At 35.7% G+C, this 15,244-nt stretch overlaps 1 protein-coding gene across 1 annotated transcript in view; it reads left to right on the forward strand.

The window, feature by feature from the left end:
- The window catches only part of ADGRA3 (adhesion G protein-coupled receptor A3), a 57,100-nt gene that overhangs the window by 14,024 nt on the left and 27,832 nt on the right, over positions 1–15,244 (forward strand). Inside the window, exons 2-7 of the mRNA XM_057405627.1 lie at positions 2,712–2,783; positions 9,394–9,465; positions 11,317–11,388; positions 12,238–12,309; positions 13,870–14,030; positions 14,785–14,998. Of these exons, the coding sequence (XP_057261610.1) occupies positions 2,712–2,783; positions 9,394–9,465; positions 11,317–11,388; positions 12,238–12,309; positions 13,870–14,030; positions 14,785–14,998 (663 nt within the window). The remainder of the gene's footprint in view (positions 1–2,711; positions 2,784–9,393; positions 9,466–11,316; positions 11,389–12,237; positions 12,310–13,869; positions 14,031–14,784; positions 14,999–15,244) is intronic.

Below are 15,244 nucleotides of genomic sequence, written 5' to 3' on the forward strand. Positions count from 1 at the left end.
GGTAAATGTGTAGTTTAACATTCGTTGCTTGCAGAGCAGTGGGCGCTAGAGATGACTGGAGATGAGCTGCAGAAATACATGGTATGGCTGTAAGTGAAGGAGAAGGAATGGGATCTCTCCTTTTAGCATCAGAACCGTTACCTTGGTTGAATGTTTTATTCTGTAGTTTTTCAAAGAATTTTCAAACTTCTGTCTGTCAGACTGGAAATTGAAAGATTTTCAAATAATTTGTTCAGCTCTCTTGATTCTATGTGTGTGAGATAGAGAGAGATTGATGCAAAATCAGAGCTTTGAGACCAAAAAAAGCCTGCCCTATGTTCATCTAAGCCACAGAGACTTGAGGCAATCTTTGAGAAACCTGGGAAAGAAAACTACTTAGATTAATACATGGTTGTGTCAAAATGGTGCTGTTTTCATGGACTGGTATTTCTGTATTTTAGTTCTGCCTTATTCGTGATGTGTTTTCAAGCACTAATCCTTGTCATTAGCTAATAAATTTTATGTATTGGATGAAAGAGTGTTGTGTGTGTATAGTTTATGGCTATTTTAAAGGATATCTGAAAGATGTAGTAGGATGGAAAGCAATCTTCTAGTGGCAGTTTTAAGTACCTGAAAATGTAATTGGTGTAAGTGAAGAAGTGTGTAGATGTGATGGATCTGTAAGATGCATTTGTCAGAGGACTTGTCTGAAATTGAAGTGACTGTAGCAGTTGTGGAACAATGTGACAGAGTGAATAAATTTCCAGGACATGATGGTGTGCATGGGAGAGCTTCTGGGAGAAGTCGAGGATGAAGAAGTCAGATGGTGAATGTCTGAAGTCTTGCTTAGAATGAAACTGATTTCTGAGTACTGGTGGGATGGCAAATGCACATGTTCATAAGCGCATCAGGAGTTTAGGAGAAATATGTTTCTGAGTCTGATGTTTATATTGAACAAATCAGTAGAATTTATAATAAATTTACAGTTTATAATAAATATACTTTACACCTAGACAAAGAGAAAGAGATGTACTCTGGAATATTAACATCTCCTGTAATGGGAAGCTCTTCCCCACAGACTTTGACTTTTTCAGAATCTGCAAACAGGGATAATCCAGTTGATATGATGGGACAGATGCTTTTCCAAAAGCTAACTCTCCATCCCTTTCCAAAGGATTTGATGAAAATGATGTGGCAGCCTGAGATGGAAAATCACTGTATGAGCAGCAAACTTGCTGGAGAATAAGAAGCGGATGTGGAAGTAAATGGTTAGCCTTCTCAGTGGAATGGAGTTTGAGAGATTCGAAACGCACAACATATTTCTTAATAATGTGTACAACATTGTGAGTGTGAGCTGCTTGATATGTAATAAGGAAGAAGGTTAAGTGAAGAATTTTGGAAGACGCTTATGAAACTAATAATTGGGCAGTAAAGTGGCAGAAGCAGTACAGTGAAAATTTTATCGGGAATGATGACAGTTCTGTCTTTATATATACCATGATGGGCACTGAGCTGACCAGAAATCTTCAATTCTTAGTACAAGTGGTAAACAGATATTGGTATTAAAAATTGCTAGGAAAACAGTAGGAAACAGAACATTATTATCCCATTATGCAGATTTGTGACTTGTCTGTTTAAAGACTGTTTGAGTTCTGGTGGTCTTACCTCAGAATTTTTTTAGCATAATAAGGCTGGAAAGAGCTCGGGAATTATTATGGTGGCACAAAATTACTTTTGTGTGAAGAGTAATTAAGTAAAATATGAATCTTCCATCTGGCAAGAGACCATCTAGGTTTCTCCATAATTACATGCTAAAGGGAGGGTAGGTAGAGATTGATTACTGCTTGTTTCAGTGTAAGAAATGCTGAGCATCAAATGAAGATAGCAGGAGCTGTGCTCAAAATGCACTGAGATGAAGCACTCTTTATGGAGCAGATCTTTGTACTGTGAGACTTCATTGTGGATGCTAAAATTTTGTGATTCAGAAGGAAAATACACCCTTTTTTTGTGATAGAGAAATGTGAAGGTGTATAGGAAGCAGGTCCTTCTAAGTATGGAAGTGCCCAGCTGTACAAGAAGTTTCCTAACTTTAGGATGATTTGCATTTGCAGACAGCTGTGACTGGAGAATGACTTGTCTACATGGGTCTGATCTACTTATTTGTGTGGAAGAGGGAATTTGCAGTTGTGTGGTCCTTTAAGAGAAAAAATGATATGCAAGAGGAGTGCTTGCAGAGCTTTTTTTTCAGATGTTTTAAGAAGACTGCATTGAGAAGAAGGATCAATGTGCTGGGATGATGGCTGGGAAGGGTGACATGACATAGGAGAAGTGAACTTGTGCAAGCGGCTGAGGGTGGCAGCAGAGGAGAGGGGAAACAGGCAATATGCTACATGGCTTTGAAAATCAAAATGGGTACGAAAGAACAGACTGTTGAATTTGTAGACTGGCTGTTTTGTACCATTATTTATTATGCCAGTTCTGGTGTTTTATTATGATTTTTTTTATAAGGGTACTTTCATATATTAATTATGTAAAGTTGCATGCTACTTGGGGCACATAACAGAAAATCCTCTTCTCATTCACAATCAGTGCTGTTATATACACCTTGGATAATGAGTTAGGCATGTAGCAAAGGCTACAAAACAGAAAGATGTACACCAGAAGTGTAAGCTGCAGCAAATAATTTGTTACCAAACTTAAAATATGTTGTTCTTGTCTGGTTTTGTTTACAGGATCCTGAGTAATAATAAAATAACAGAGTTGAAGAATGGCTCTTTCTTTGGATTACACCTTCTTGAAAGATTGTAAGCACTTCTTAAGAAGCTATTTTCACTTAAAAAATAAGTGATATACTGTTCATGTTTCATTAATAATTCTGAAAACAAAAATGTCTTAAGAGATGTGTTCTTTATTTTGATGTATTTTCATTTGTGTGTATTTGAAGAGATACATGACATTCACAACCTTGAACAGAATACTTATCTGTAACAGCACAAAGGGATAATCTGAGCAGTGGGTGTGGTTAGGGCAGTTTCCATAGGAAGTTCAGTGGAATGCTACACCAGCTGAATGTGCTTCGTTGTTGTTAGTCTCTTAACATGAAACCTTATGTTGTAAAGAAAACTATTTCTTTAATTTCTTATGAAGTGTCAAACCCTTTGTTGAACAATAGTAAGGGATATTTGCATGGGAAGCAGATGAAGGCTAGATTCATTTGAGATTTGTTGTTGACATTTAACAGTTTTGCTTCTTCACAACTTCAGTATATACTGAGTGCATGGCAGAGGAGAATGGGGGCAAATCTGATGGGAGTAACTTTTTGGACATGTTTTGCTTCCTGTTTTCACTTCCCTTTCAGATGATACGTCACCTATGGCATAAGAAGCATTTTAGCTTCTGTTACAGTCAGCTTTTTTCCAGCTGGTAGAAGGTCAGGATTGGCAGGTTGGTCTACCTGGGAGCAAGCAGAAACTTTAGCGATAAGGATTTTTCTAGGCCATTTGACTGGGAAAGTCGCCAGCTTCATAATCATCTCACAGCATCTAGGAAGCGTTCCAAATGAAATTTGGCTTCAGGGGATTAAAAGTATTTTATTCTTCTTCTAAAACTTGAAGGCTGCTATCCTGGTCACCTGGCCTAAGTAAATTCGAACATTTACACCACTCCATCCCCTGCTTGCCAGAAGAAAGATTTGTTTTATGCCCTAGCAGATGAGCTTTATTGTAGAAATAAGCCAGCATGCTAGAGAAGCAAGGTTATCAGGGTGATGGGATTATAGATCTGTACGCATTCTTTTGACATCCTTGCTTAGGTAATAAAGGCATCTCCTGACAGTTGTTATTTGTTATAACTCGTTACAATTTTCAGGCAGGAAATACTTGAAACTCTAATTAGTTTGAGGTGATAATTTAAATTTGCTCTATGAATCCAAATCTTGATTTTCTTTCAAAGAAAAGAACCTAGCTTTGTTCCATTTAACTCCTGTCATTTATAAGGTTTTTTAGTTTTTTTTAATATCTTCCCTTTTTATGAATGAAAACAATAAGGCAGTTATCATGTTTTGAGCATTTAAAGTGATCTTTGATAGTATTTTAGAGGGTGTGGTGGTCTCATCTGAAGGAGACAACATGCTTTATGTACACTGGTGTGAGAATTAATACATCAACAAATGATTCTAAGTGATCAGGCAGCTTCATCATAAAGGAAGGGGTAACTTGCATGACACTAGTCATTAATGACATTCTCTTCTATTTTTTTTTGTGAGTGCATGACTTATTTAAAAACGGTATGTAACCACAGTAAACTGAAACTTTTCTGTTTTAAATGTTCTTACAACCCTGAACAGAAGCTACCACTGTAATTAAAGTAATTTTTCAAATTTAAATGGCTAATCCATAGTAAAAGAAAAATTGAAAGCCACTGTAACTGTTTTAAATTTTAACATTGTTAAGCTGATTCAAATTACACTCCTTAATGTACACGGTGATAACTTGCATGCCTTCAGAAATGCAGTTTTTTGACAGTTTCTTGCTTATTTTTTTTTTTCTTACTACTCATACTTCCCCTTGTTTCTTTTGAGTGTTTTCTTCCTTTGTAGATACGCTCTTTTCCCCACTCTTAAGAGAGGAAACAGAGATAAAGAAGTTCACTCAGTATTTAAATAGTTCATTCAGACAGTAGCATTGTCACTTAACACTACTACTTGCTAGGGGAGAGATTCTGTATGCATTTAATGCTTGCCTATTCATTCCTTGTAACATTATACTTGCCAACAAATATTTTTTGCCATTTCTCTTTAATAGTTTTCAGCTAGCGTTTAGATGTATAGATATATTTAACCAAAGCCTTTAAAACAAAATAAATCGTACTATTATCAGGAACATGTATCAGCATAATAATTGTTTTTAATTGCATTTTAATCAGTATTTGAATCCTCAAATGCACACGCTATTTCATAATTCATGTGTTAACACACTATAAACTTTTTTTCCTGTTTAGTTCTTGGGCATCTTAATGAAACTACATATTTTTAAATGGTTTCTGTTATTGTATCAGTTCTTCAAATAAACTTGGGGATATGATATCTGCAGCCCTTTAGGTTTTTGTTTTACTCAAACATGTTATGTTCTGACCTCATTCCTTTCTGACAGTTATTCATTGTTACTGTTGCGAGGAAGAGATTGTTTTATTTGTTGCTTGTATGCCCAAAATTATGGGGAAGTACATTAATAATGTTGCCCCCAAGTAAGAATTTCAAATCTGTTTGTTAAATTTTGTGTATGTATGTTAATTTATTAAGATGTAAAATTTGGTAATGCATTATTTTGTAAACAGGATAAGATTACCAAAACAAGACTTTTGTTTTACTGGAGGGTGAAACATTTGTTAATTATAGCATAGGCATTTTCTACTATGTCAACATCTACTCTTATAGGAAAATATCATGCAAATAACAGTAAGCAGATCAAAGATTTTAACTGCCGTAAGTGATAATTAAAGTATCTGTACAAAAAGATGTTAAATATTTTAATCTCCGTTGACTTTGTTAATGCTATGTTTTGCTATGAATTTCCTGCAGTTTAAATGCTGAAATAACTTCTTGCACAACTAAATTATGACAGCTAATTTTTCATTTAGTAGATACTTGGATGTATGCAGCATTATTCAAACTTCACCAGTTTGGAAGCAAACTGCTGTCTTTCCATCTGGAAGCTAGTCAATGCTGCCAGTTGATTTTTGCAAGGATAAGGAAGATTATGTGTTTGTAAAGTACTGTTTTTAATCATACACGAGGGAGAAGAGAGGAGGAGACAGGCTTGGGATTTAGTAAGGTATTTAGATAGCAGAAGAGGGATTTGATATTTATTGAACTATAAATAATGGTAAGGGCTTACCAAAGTATTTTTAGGATATACTAATATACCTTTGAAAAGGGAAAATATGCAGTGTGGAAGGAGGGTTATTTGTAGACAGTCTTATTTTTGTCTCCTGTTTTTACAGCACCAGTCTACAGATATATGGATGCTTTAAGTAAAAATAGAAGCATCTAATAGTTTTTCAGAGAGTAATAATTTCTGGTTTAGTTCTTTCTGTGATAGTGCAGCAGAGCATGTGAAAAGATAGACCTGAGTTCTCTTAATGATTTATTGGAATCTTTTTTTTTAAGTTTTTAAAAGAGATTGGGAAGTATCAGTATTTCTTGTTTGAATTATACTGAGCAGAGAAACAGTTCAGGAATATTCATGAAGTTGTTTTCTGCTCTAACTTTAGTTCTGGTTTTGGTTCTGAAAGCTCCATCTTTTTGTTAGCTGTGGCTCTTTCAGTAGAAGACCCAGAGTGTTAGGCTAACAAGATACTAACAGAGTACTTACTTTTCCCATCTTCACCTTCTTCTCGGTAATTTCCAAAAGGTGAATGGTGCTGGTGGGAAATAGGCTTGTAGTCTCTGGTAAAAAAATGTGTGCTGTGAAATTGAATGCTTCGGAGTATGCTGTACTGTTGGAAGTAATTACAGAAATTATTTGAAGGAAACAAAAAAGTTTTTTGGCCTAGGTTTTAGCTTTTGTTTAGTTTGCAGAAATGGCTTGAGCATTTCCTTTTTTAAAACTTTTTTTGCATTACATCTTGAAGAAATTTTTACTCTTGTAGCTCATCAGTGCATGTCACAGGTGGTTTGATGGGGTAAGCACAAAACAGCAAAATGAAGTGATCTGAGTTGCTGTTGAATTTTTTAGATGCGAGGGGATTTCAGAAGTGTATGTAAGAACTTTTCAGAAAGTTAAGAGATTATTTTTATAACGATGTTTTAATTTCCATTTGGAAAATGTCCATGTCTCAGAACTGTCTACTGTGGAGTTGTAATATTACCCTAACTGAAACACTCTTCTAATGGATTTATTTTGGACAGATTTTTTTATTTGGACAAATTGGTATCTATGACTGTATCCTGTTGGTTGAGCTTTCCAAAGAAAAATGATTAAAATCCCATTGCTAAAAATGAATAGTTTGTATAAATGTATTTACAAGTGTTAAAACCAACGGAAACCTCAAAGCCAAACACAACTGTCTGAGATTGTCTCCCTCACATCGCTTTTATATGAGAATCCTATCAATCTGTTGGTTTACCCACGACTGTCATTTTTTCATTTAGAAACTGTCCTAGATCTGGAATTGTGGCAGTTACACCAGCCTGTATATCAACAGCTTTTACTGTTTCAGAAGAGCTGCCAGACATGTCAGCTCGATGTTAATTTTGAGATCTTTAAATATCTTATTTCACAGTTTTCATCTGCTAATACTTTTTGATAGATGAATACATAGCTAGTGCTTACTAGTGACTGCTGCTGGGAGGGGGGAAAATCCTCAGAGGCTCCCCAGCTGTTGTAGATGCTGATTGAGAAAATGCTGACAATTTGGGCTTTCAGGATGTGGGTTTTTTTTTAACAATTACTTTAGCATGGTGCATCATTAGTGCTTTGCTGTCTTACTTGAAAATACAGAATACACACTGAGTTTTGTAAACACATATTTTTTGGCATTTCTTAAAAGAGAATTTATCTATTCTAGTGTAATTATCCCTCTAGAACTGGTGTTAAGGAGGAGACAAAAAGGCAAAAAATTACATAAAGAAGAGACTACGAAGTACTGTCAACTAATCTGACAAAATGTATAAACAGTTTGTGGAAACAGTAAAACTCTTGCTTTTAGTTTTAAAACTTTACACTGAAGCAGTGGATTTAAGAAAGAGGTGTATCAGGGAGTATGCTTTGAATTTAAGTATGTAATTTAATGCTCACTGATAATCTATAGGCTAGTGGATTTCCAAGGCATGTTGTCCAGGTTTTTCTTCCCCGAGTATTTTCCATGGTGAGATTTTAAGTGGGAGTTACATGATTTTAAACTGAAATTCTGAATGTGCAGAATAAGTATTATTTTTCTTCATGTCCCAAACACTGATGGTAAATAAGAGATTAATAGCATTTAGTATTCTCGGATTTGTCATGGTCTTGGTACTGGGTTTATAAGCCTGCAGAAAGAGGCTTAAAAACATGACAGTTCTTCAGGCTCCCAAAACTGCTCTGTAAGTAGTTGGCAGTCCCAGGGCAAGAAAATCAAGTTGAGTATGATTATTGAAAATTAATTTACTGTACTTCAAGGTAATTCTAAATTGTTTCAAATATTTCAAGTATTTAAACATGTTTATTAGGCACAGCACTGAAGTGTGATCCATGTGCCATGACACTGTTTTACCATGGCTTCTTAATCTGTCTGCAGGAAATGGTATTGTGAAATCTTGGGATGAATTTATGTTTTCACTCATGCATATCTGTGTGATGGTAGACGTAATCTTCTTGTACTGTTCTCTTTTGGGCAGAATTGTTAACATTGTGGTAGGTTTAAGAGGTGTACTTTCCACCCTCTTGCATACTAAAACATTGACTTTAGTTGAAATTACTGATTTTCTTTTCAAATGCAGAGCATTCAGATAATACCAAGGAATGATTTTTTTTTTTTTTTTTTTTGGTAGTAATAAGTGCCTGCGAAGTTTCAGATATTAGTATAGTAAAAATCTTGGCTTCATAAGGGAGTTGAAATAATTTTAACATTTGTGCAGTGATAAAAGTTTGTTCAAAACTGTAGAAGCTGACAGATACTTTCTGTGACCTTTCAAATTAAGCTGTATCTGCAAAATACATTGAATTAGGAGTTAAAACTCCTATATCACTTACACAATTAATTAAGCATTTTAATGACATGGTTACATCAGATTTCTCCTTACAATGTCATAGTCTGGAAACTTAAGGCTTAAAAATCTGTGCTCTGAGTTTTTCACGAGTTTTACTTGGGATTTGTAGCCAGGGCTTTGCTTTAGTGCCAGTAATCAGTGGTAACTTTCAATGCTGTGTCTTTGGTGTGTTTTTAGGATCTTGTCTTGTTTCTTTTGGTAGGTGTTGGGCACTGCTAAAGTATTTGAAAATGGGTAGGCTGAAGAAGACAACTGTGCTAAACAGTATGGTACTGTCTGATGAGCAAATGTTACACCCTGAGCAGCTGTAACCTACTGGGACACTGTGGCAAAGTATCTTTAGCTCTGTAACCTTTCATGTGATAGGAACTGGTAGAATATTTAATGAAATATACATGCTGTTTATATTCCTCTTTCTAATTAAAATACAGATTTTCAAATTTTGAAAAATACTGTTAGAAAAAGTAGAAATGTGTTGCATGGGTTTTGGTTTGGTTTGTTAGGTTTTGTTTTTTTTTTTTCTTCTTTTTCTTGGGGGGGGATTGCGGTTTTTGTTTTTTTCAGTTTTCAAACAAGGCTTTCAAACAAGTTAAGTGTATCTTCATGCCTGTGTATCTGTTTTAAAGGGTAGTTTGTGGTAAATGTAATGTCTTCATTTTTCTCCACAGAGACCTGAAGAACAACCTTATTAGTACGATAGATCCAGGAGCTTTTCTGGGGCTTTCATCTCTGAAAAGACTGTAAGTAGTGACAAAACAACCCCTGAGAAGTAGAGTACGTCTTAGGTTCTGGAAATTTAGATTAGCTAAGCTATTAAATATTAAAAGTTGAGTATGTATTTGCTGTCTATATACATATATTTATGTATGGAACAAAGTCTGCTTTCAGTCTTATGACTGATGAACATCCACTGCTTATGGCTTGGCAGTCTCATTTGTTTTTATGGACAGTCTTTTGTTTTATTCCTCTGTTGTTGTTTCTGTGACTTGAAACATCACTGAGTGAACATTCATTCAGAGCTTTGGTGCCAGTCAAGTCTTGCTTTGTTAAATGTTAAACTCCTTATGATTTTTTTTTTCCCCTCAAAAGGTTATGGTGGAACACATTGTCCCTTGCTATTAATACTACATTGAGTTATAGCACTGTTAATGCTGGTTTATTGAAGGTTGTGCCAATATTCCCCTTAACACATTTTTTGTGTTTAAGGTTTTATACCTTCATTGTAAAAATTCTGTCCCAGATGAAACATGAAAAACAAGATATTGGCACGATGGCCTCCCCTCATCTAGTCTCCTCCTTTTACTCTTCAGATTCTCAGAATATCTGGGACAGCTTTTAAGTCTTAGTGATTTTGCTGCTTTACCCCTCCTCTGCTTCCTCTAGTCAGCATACAGCTTTCCTTCTTAAGTTTTTGTAGTATATATGTTCATTTGTCACTGATTAGATGATTTGCCTCACTTAAAAGGAAATTTTATTGCTAATTGCACTTCTGGAAACCTGAAAAGTAGAGGTGAAGGACCAATTCTGGACCATTACTGCTTGCAAGCTTCATTTTTATTCCTTTAAAATGTTCTTGTCAATTTGATTTAAGACCTGCATTGTAAGATATGTAATATTTAAATATTTGTGTAAATGTAAATATAGAAGTGCCGTGGTTTAAACCGAAGCCAGACAGCTTGTTCACTCACTCCCAGTGAGTGGTGCTGGGCTGAGAGCAATCGAGGCCCCCCCCGGGGCTCTCCCCTTCCCCGCTCCCGGAGGAATGGGAAGGAGGATCGAAAGAGTGCAACTCCTACGGGTTGAGACAAGACCAGTCCAGCAACCAATGTACAACACAAATCACCACCGCTACCACCAACGACAACAGTGTTAAGAGAAAATAACAAGGGAAGAGAATACAATACCACCGGCCAAGAACTCCCAGTTACCCCCCACCCCGGGCATGACGTGCTGTGGTATGGAATACCTCTATGGCTAGCCTGGGTCAGGCGCCCCGTCTCTGCTTCCTCACGGCTTCCCCTCCTCCCTGGCAGAGCATGAGCCTCACAAAGTCCTTGGTCAGGGTAAACATCACTTAGCAGCAACCGAAAACATCGGTATCACCAGCACTGTTCCCAGGCTGGAAGTCAAAACACAGCACTGCACCAGCTACCACGAAGGAGAAACATGACTGCTACTGCTGAACCCAGGACAAGAAGTGGTCCTACTTATGTACAATGAATGTACCATTATAGGGGTCTCTGGCATGTTAAATTAAGTGATGTAGCACATGTAATGAATATACTGTACAAATACGAGAATTTACTTCTAGTGATGTAAGCCAAACCTGTTCTAAGGGGATTTACTGGTCAGACAAGGCTCATTTAACCATGTATGCGCAAACCGTTACTGCTGTAGAAATGGAATAAGGACTCTGTGCCTGGGTACACCCATACAGCTGTACCATTTGGATTTTGTGGAAAAAGATTAAATGTAAATCCAGTTCAGTCTGTTAAGTATTTCAACTAAAATTCATGATTCTGTTTGCAGACTATGTCAGTAGAAAGAAAATGATTTTTCTTTTTTTTTTTTTTGCTTCTTCCTATATACAGAGACTTAACTAATAACAGAATAGGGTGCCTGAATGCAGACGTATTTAGAGGACTTGTAAATCTAATTAGATTGTAAGTATATTTTGATGTCTATAACTTCTTTAGTCTTATATACATTAACAATCTTTGTTTCAATGGGAGTAGTTAGTTTTAAGCATGTGCTTGAAGGACAAGCCGTATGACCATGAGGGTGTGTAGCAGGGGCAACCCAAACCATGCTGCTCAGTGCTTTGTGTGCTTTACAGATGTTTCCCAGCTTCTTAGAAGGTGTAGCAGGGCAAAGGGGTGGGACTAGCAGGCTGTACAAAGTATTTTCCTTACAAAAATATTTCAGGGTTACAGAATCTTTTAAAATCCACACCTTATACCATGGCATCAGTGCGGTTGTGTTTTGCTGACTCTCTTGCATGGTTTGTAGTTCTTCATTTACGTTAAGGAGATAACATGTAAGATTACAGAATGTTTTTTGCCCTGGTTGTTAGTGTCTTAGGCAATGTTCTCACTGATAACAGAGAAAGTGGGATGTATAATATTTTTGAAAAACATTCTGCTAGCTCGAACATGCTTCTTAATAGCATGTTAACGGCAACATCAGTTCACTGTGAACAACAAAGTTAATTTTAAACTTCTTGAAATGTATGCTCAACATGTGCTAGTTGTTGCTTTAAATAAAAATAAAGTATTTGTTTTCAGTCCTTGTTCCAAATCTTGAAATTCTTCAGCTAAAAAAGTACTGGGGAACATATAATTTTGGGATTTTGGTAGGCTATCAGAACCTCATTATTGTTGTTAGGGTCTTGTAACAGTGTTGTAATAGTATCTTGTGAGTTTTAAAATAATGTTATCTTGAAGAGGGTTTTTTTAATTTCAAATGTCAGCTGCTTGAGCATGAGTTCGAATCATGATGCTTTTGCTTCATAGGAATCTTTCGGGAAATCTGTTTTCTACGCTTACACAGGGAACGTTTGATCATCTTGCTTCACTAAAGTCTCTGTAAGTACTTATATCTACCGCATCTAATCTTAATTTACATCATCATTTGTGTTCTTAACAAAAAACATTTCACATGCTTGTACTACGTTTCTGCATTTTTACTTTTAAGCCTCTTAACAGTGGTTTCTTTATCTGAATAAGCACATAAGAAATGTATGTACAGATATTTGTGTGTTTATATAACTGCCTTCAAAAGTTGCTCTATATTTGGTAACAGTTCTGAGAGAACAAAGCTGTAACTGCATCTGGGCTTCCAAAAGCTTTATTCTGTATGCGTCATTTATTACTTTATATTTAATAAATACAGTGTTCCACACCGTTTTTTGACAAAGGAAACAAATACTTTTAAGAAAGATCTTAATCCTTTAGAACAGTATAATTTTGCTGCACATAACAGTGTGTACATCTCAACCTTATGTTACTTTTCTCTCATTTAATTTCATGAGAGTTGTAGTCTTGTGTAAGGAAGACAGTAAATGAAAAAAGTTACCAGTGCTGATGATTAGCTTGCATTTTTCCCTGGTACTCATGGCAGTTGGCTTACTGTACTGGGACTTTCTCAAGACCTCTGACTTTTGGTTTTGACACTGAGTTTCTTGTTTATAAAGGCAAATATTTCTTTCCCTCCTTCAGCTTCTTTTAATTGTTCATAAGTTGTTATTCCTGGTGTTTTATTAGTGTACAGAAGGGTTGCTGTCCAAGAACATCACAGGTCTCACAAGAGCCGGGGTATAACTGTTGCTATTAAAAATGTGTGTCTGGAGGAATTCTTGTGAACAAAGACCAGATGGAATTTCACAGGAATGTTGATTTAGTTTTTGAAGTGTTCTGTCTGTGATGTTGTGTTATCCTCTAGATATTTGCAAAAAAGAAAAATTATATTTTCACTAGAAATAAAAAACAGCATAGACAAAGCCATATGGTTTGATAACTTTTTAACTGTTTCTAAACAGAGAAAATATTTATACTCTCTTTTTTTACTTTAGCTGACTGCATCAGACACCTGTAGGGATATTTGGTGGTTTTTTTTTAGTAGAAAGTATTAAATTGTACAGAGAAGACTTTTTAAGAATCAGTGAAAAAGACTTATGATTTTTGTATGAAGCAGAATAAAACTATCATTAAAATCATGTGAATAGTGGTTCTGAAAAGAGAAATATGTGAAAGACTATTTTTGTTGATTTTATTATTAAAGCATTTGATTGCTAAAATGAAGTAATGAAATGTGTTCTTAAGTTATGTTCATGCATATTCAAGCAATTCCTTGTTAGTGCTCAATTAAATACTTGAACTTACTCCATGAAAGAAATTACTAGAAAACCTTTCATGCACAGATGTTGCTCTTATTTATGGAGAAGATTCCTTTTCTTGGGGAGTGTGTACTTTTGTTCTTAGACCACAGTTTGCAGAAGTATATATGTATGTAGCGCTAGGCTATTCTGGGGTCAGACTGCTGGACTCTGTGTAGGTGACATAGGCATTGCACAGCTGTTGATGTCAAGCTTTCAGACCTCTGAGTGTTGCATTTTTGTCACTCTGAGCACTTATTTTGTGTTGCAGAGAATTTCAGACTGATTATCTTCTTTGTGATTGCAACATACTGTGGATGCATCAGTGGTTAAAGGAAAGAAATATAACTGTACGTGAAACTAAATGTGCATATCCCAAGTCACTTCAGTCACAGACAGTGACTGGTGTTAAGCAGGAGCTTCTAACCTGCGGTAAGCACTCCAGACAATGGATACTTGTTTTCTAACATATTCCATATTCTGTTAATATTGGTGAACAAACTTTGTTTCCCTGAAATGCAGCACTTACATGATAGTGGTAATTGGTAATTGTGGATGTTAGTTTGTAGAACCTAAGGATGGGTAGCCCTTTGTGGAGATAAACTCCTTTTTCCTGGTAATTCATGTTTTTCAGGGTTTTTTACCCAAACTTCACAAGAGGAGTCGGAAATTGAAAATTTTGTTCCAAAGCCTAGCTATCCATCTTAAGATGTGTAAATTATTCCAAGCCCAAATTTCTGAAGTTTAAAGGTCTTGTTTTTATGACTTGGTTTTCTACATGATGATTCTGTTGTTGATTAGCCTTTTTGTTTTGATGAAACAATGACCAACTTGCTGAACTTCTTTAGAGTTACTCTGTCAAAAGAATAAAGCATGTATTTGTGACCTTGAAATCTTAATAGTGAGAAATCACAAAGAAATAAAATGCATACATATATTTTTCATTCAAGTTTATATTCTTTATCTTTTGGATGTGGGGTAGCAAAAGATTTTTTGAAGGGTATTACATTAAAGGAATATATGTTTTGATGAAGAATATGATGAGAATTTGTGTTTTTCAATATCCAGTGTGTTAAGGGATAGCTTTTATATAAATCTTGCACTCAGTGTATTTTTCTCCTCTTTTGAAAATTATGTACATGACAGATTCTTGCTATTAACTGTTCGTTTTATTTCTTCATTCTAGAACCACCACTTGAATTACCATCTTTCTATATGACTCCATCTCACCGTCAGGTTGTGTTTGAAGGAGATAGCCTACCCTTCCAGTGTATGGCTTCATATATTGATCAAGACATGCAAGTCTTGTGGTATCAGGATGGAAAGATAGTGGAAACTGATGAGTCCCAGGGTATTTTTGTTGAAAAAAACATGATTCATAACTGCTCACTGATTGCAAGGTGAATCCATAAAGAGAAAATGTATTTCACACTCCTTTTCTGCTCTGGTTTAGTGACTCTTTTCATAACCAGTAAGGCCCTCTTATATCTTTGCTGGGTGAACATATGTAGACAGAAATATCCCAATTAGGGAAGTGGTCTTTTAACTTCACACATCTCTTAAATTGCCTGGATTTTGTCACCTCTGCTAACTACCAAGTTAGAAGAGGGAGGTCTAGCGATCTGATTAGTCAAACCCACCTGCTT

The sequence above is a fragment of the Pezoporus wallicus genome, unplaced genomic scaffold (genome assembly GCF_028554395.1).
Source record: "Pezoporus wallicus isolate ANWC-B61680 ecotype Strahan unplaced genomic scaffold, APGP_CSIRO_Pwel_v1 contig_642, whole genome shotgun sequence".
Taxonomy (NCBI): Eukaryota; Metazoa; Chordata; class Aves; order Psittaciformes; family Psittacidae; genus Pezoporus; species Pezoporus wallicus.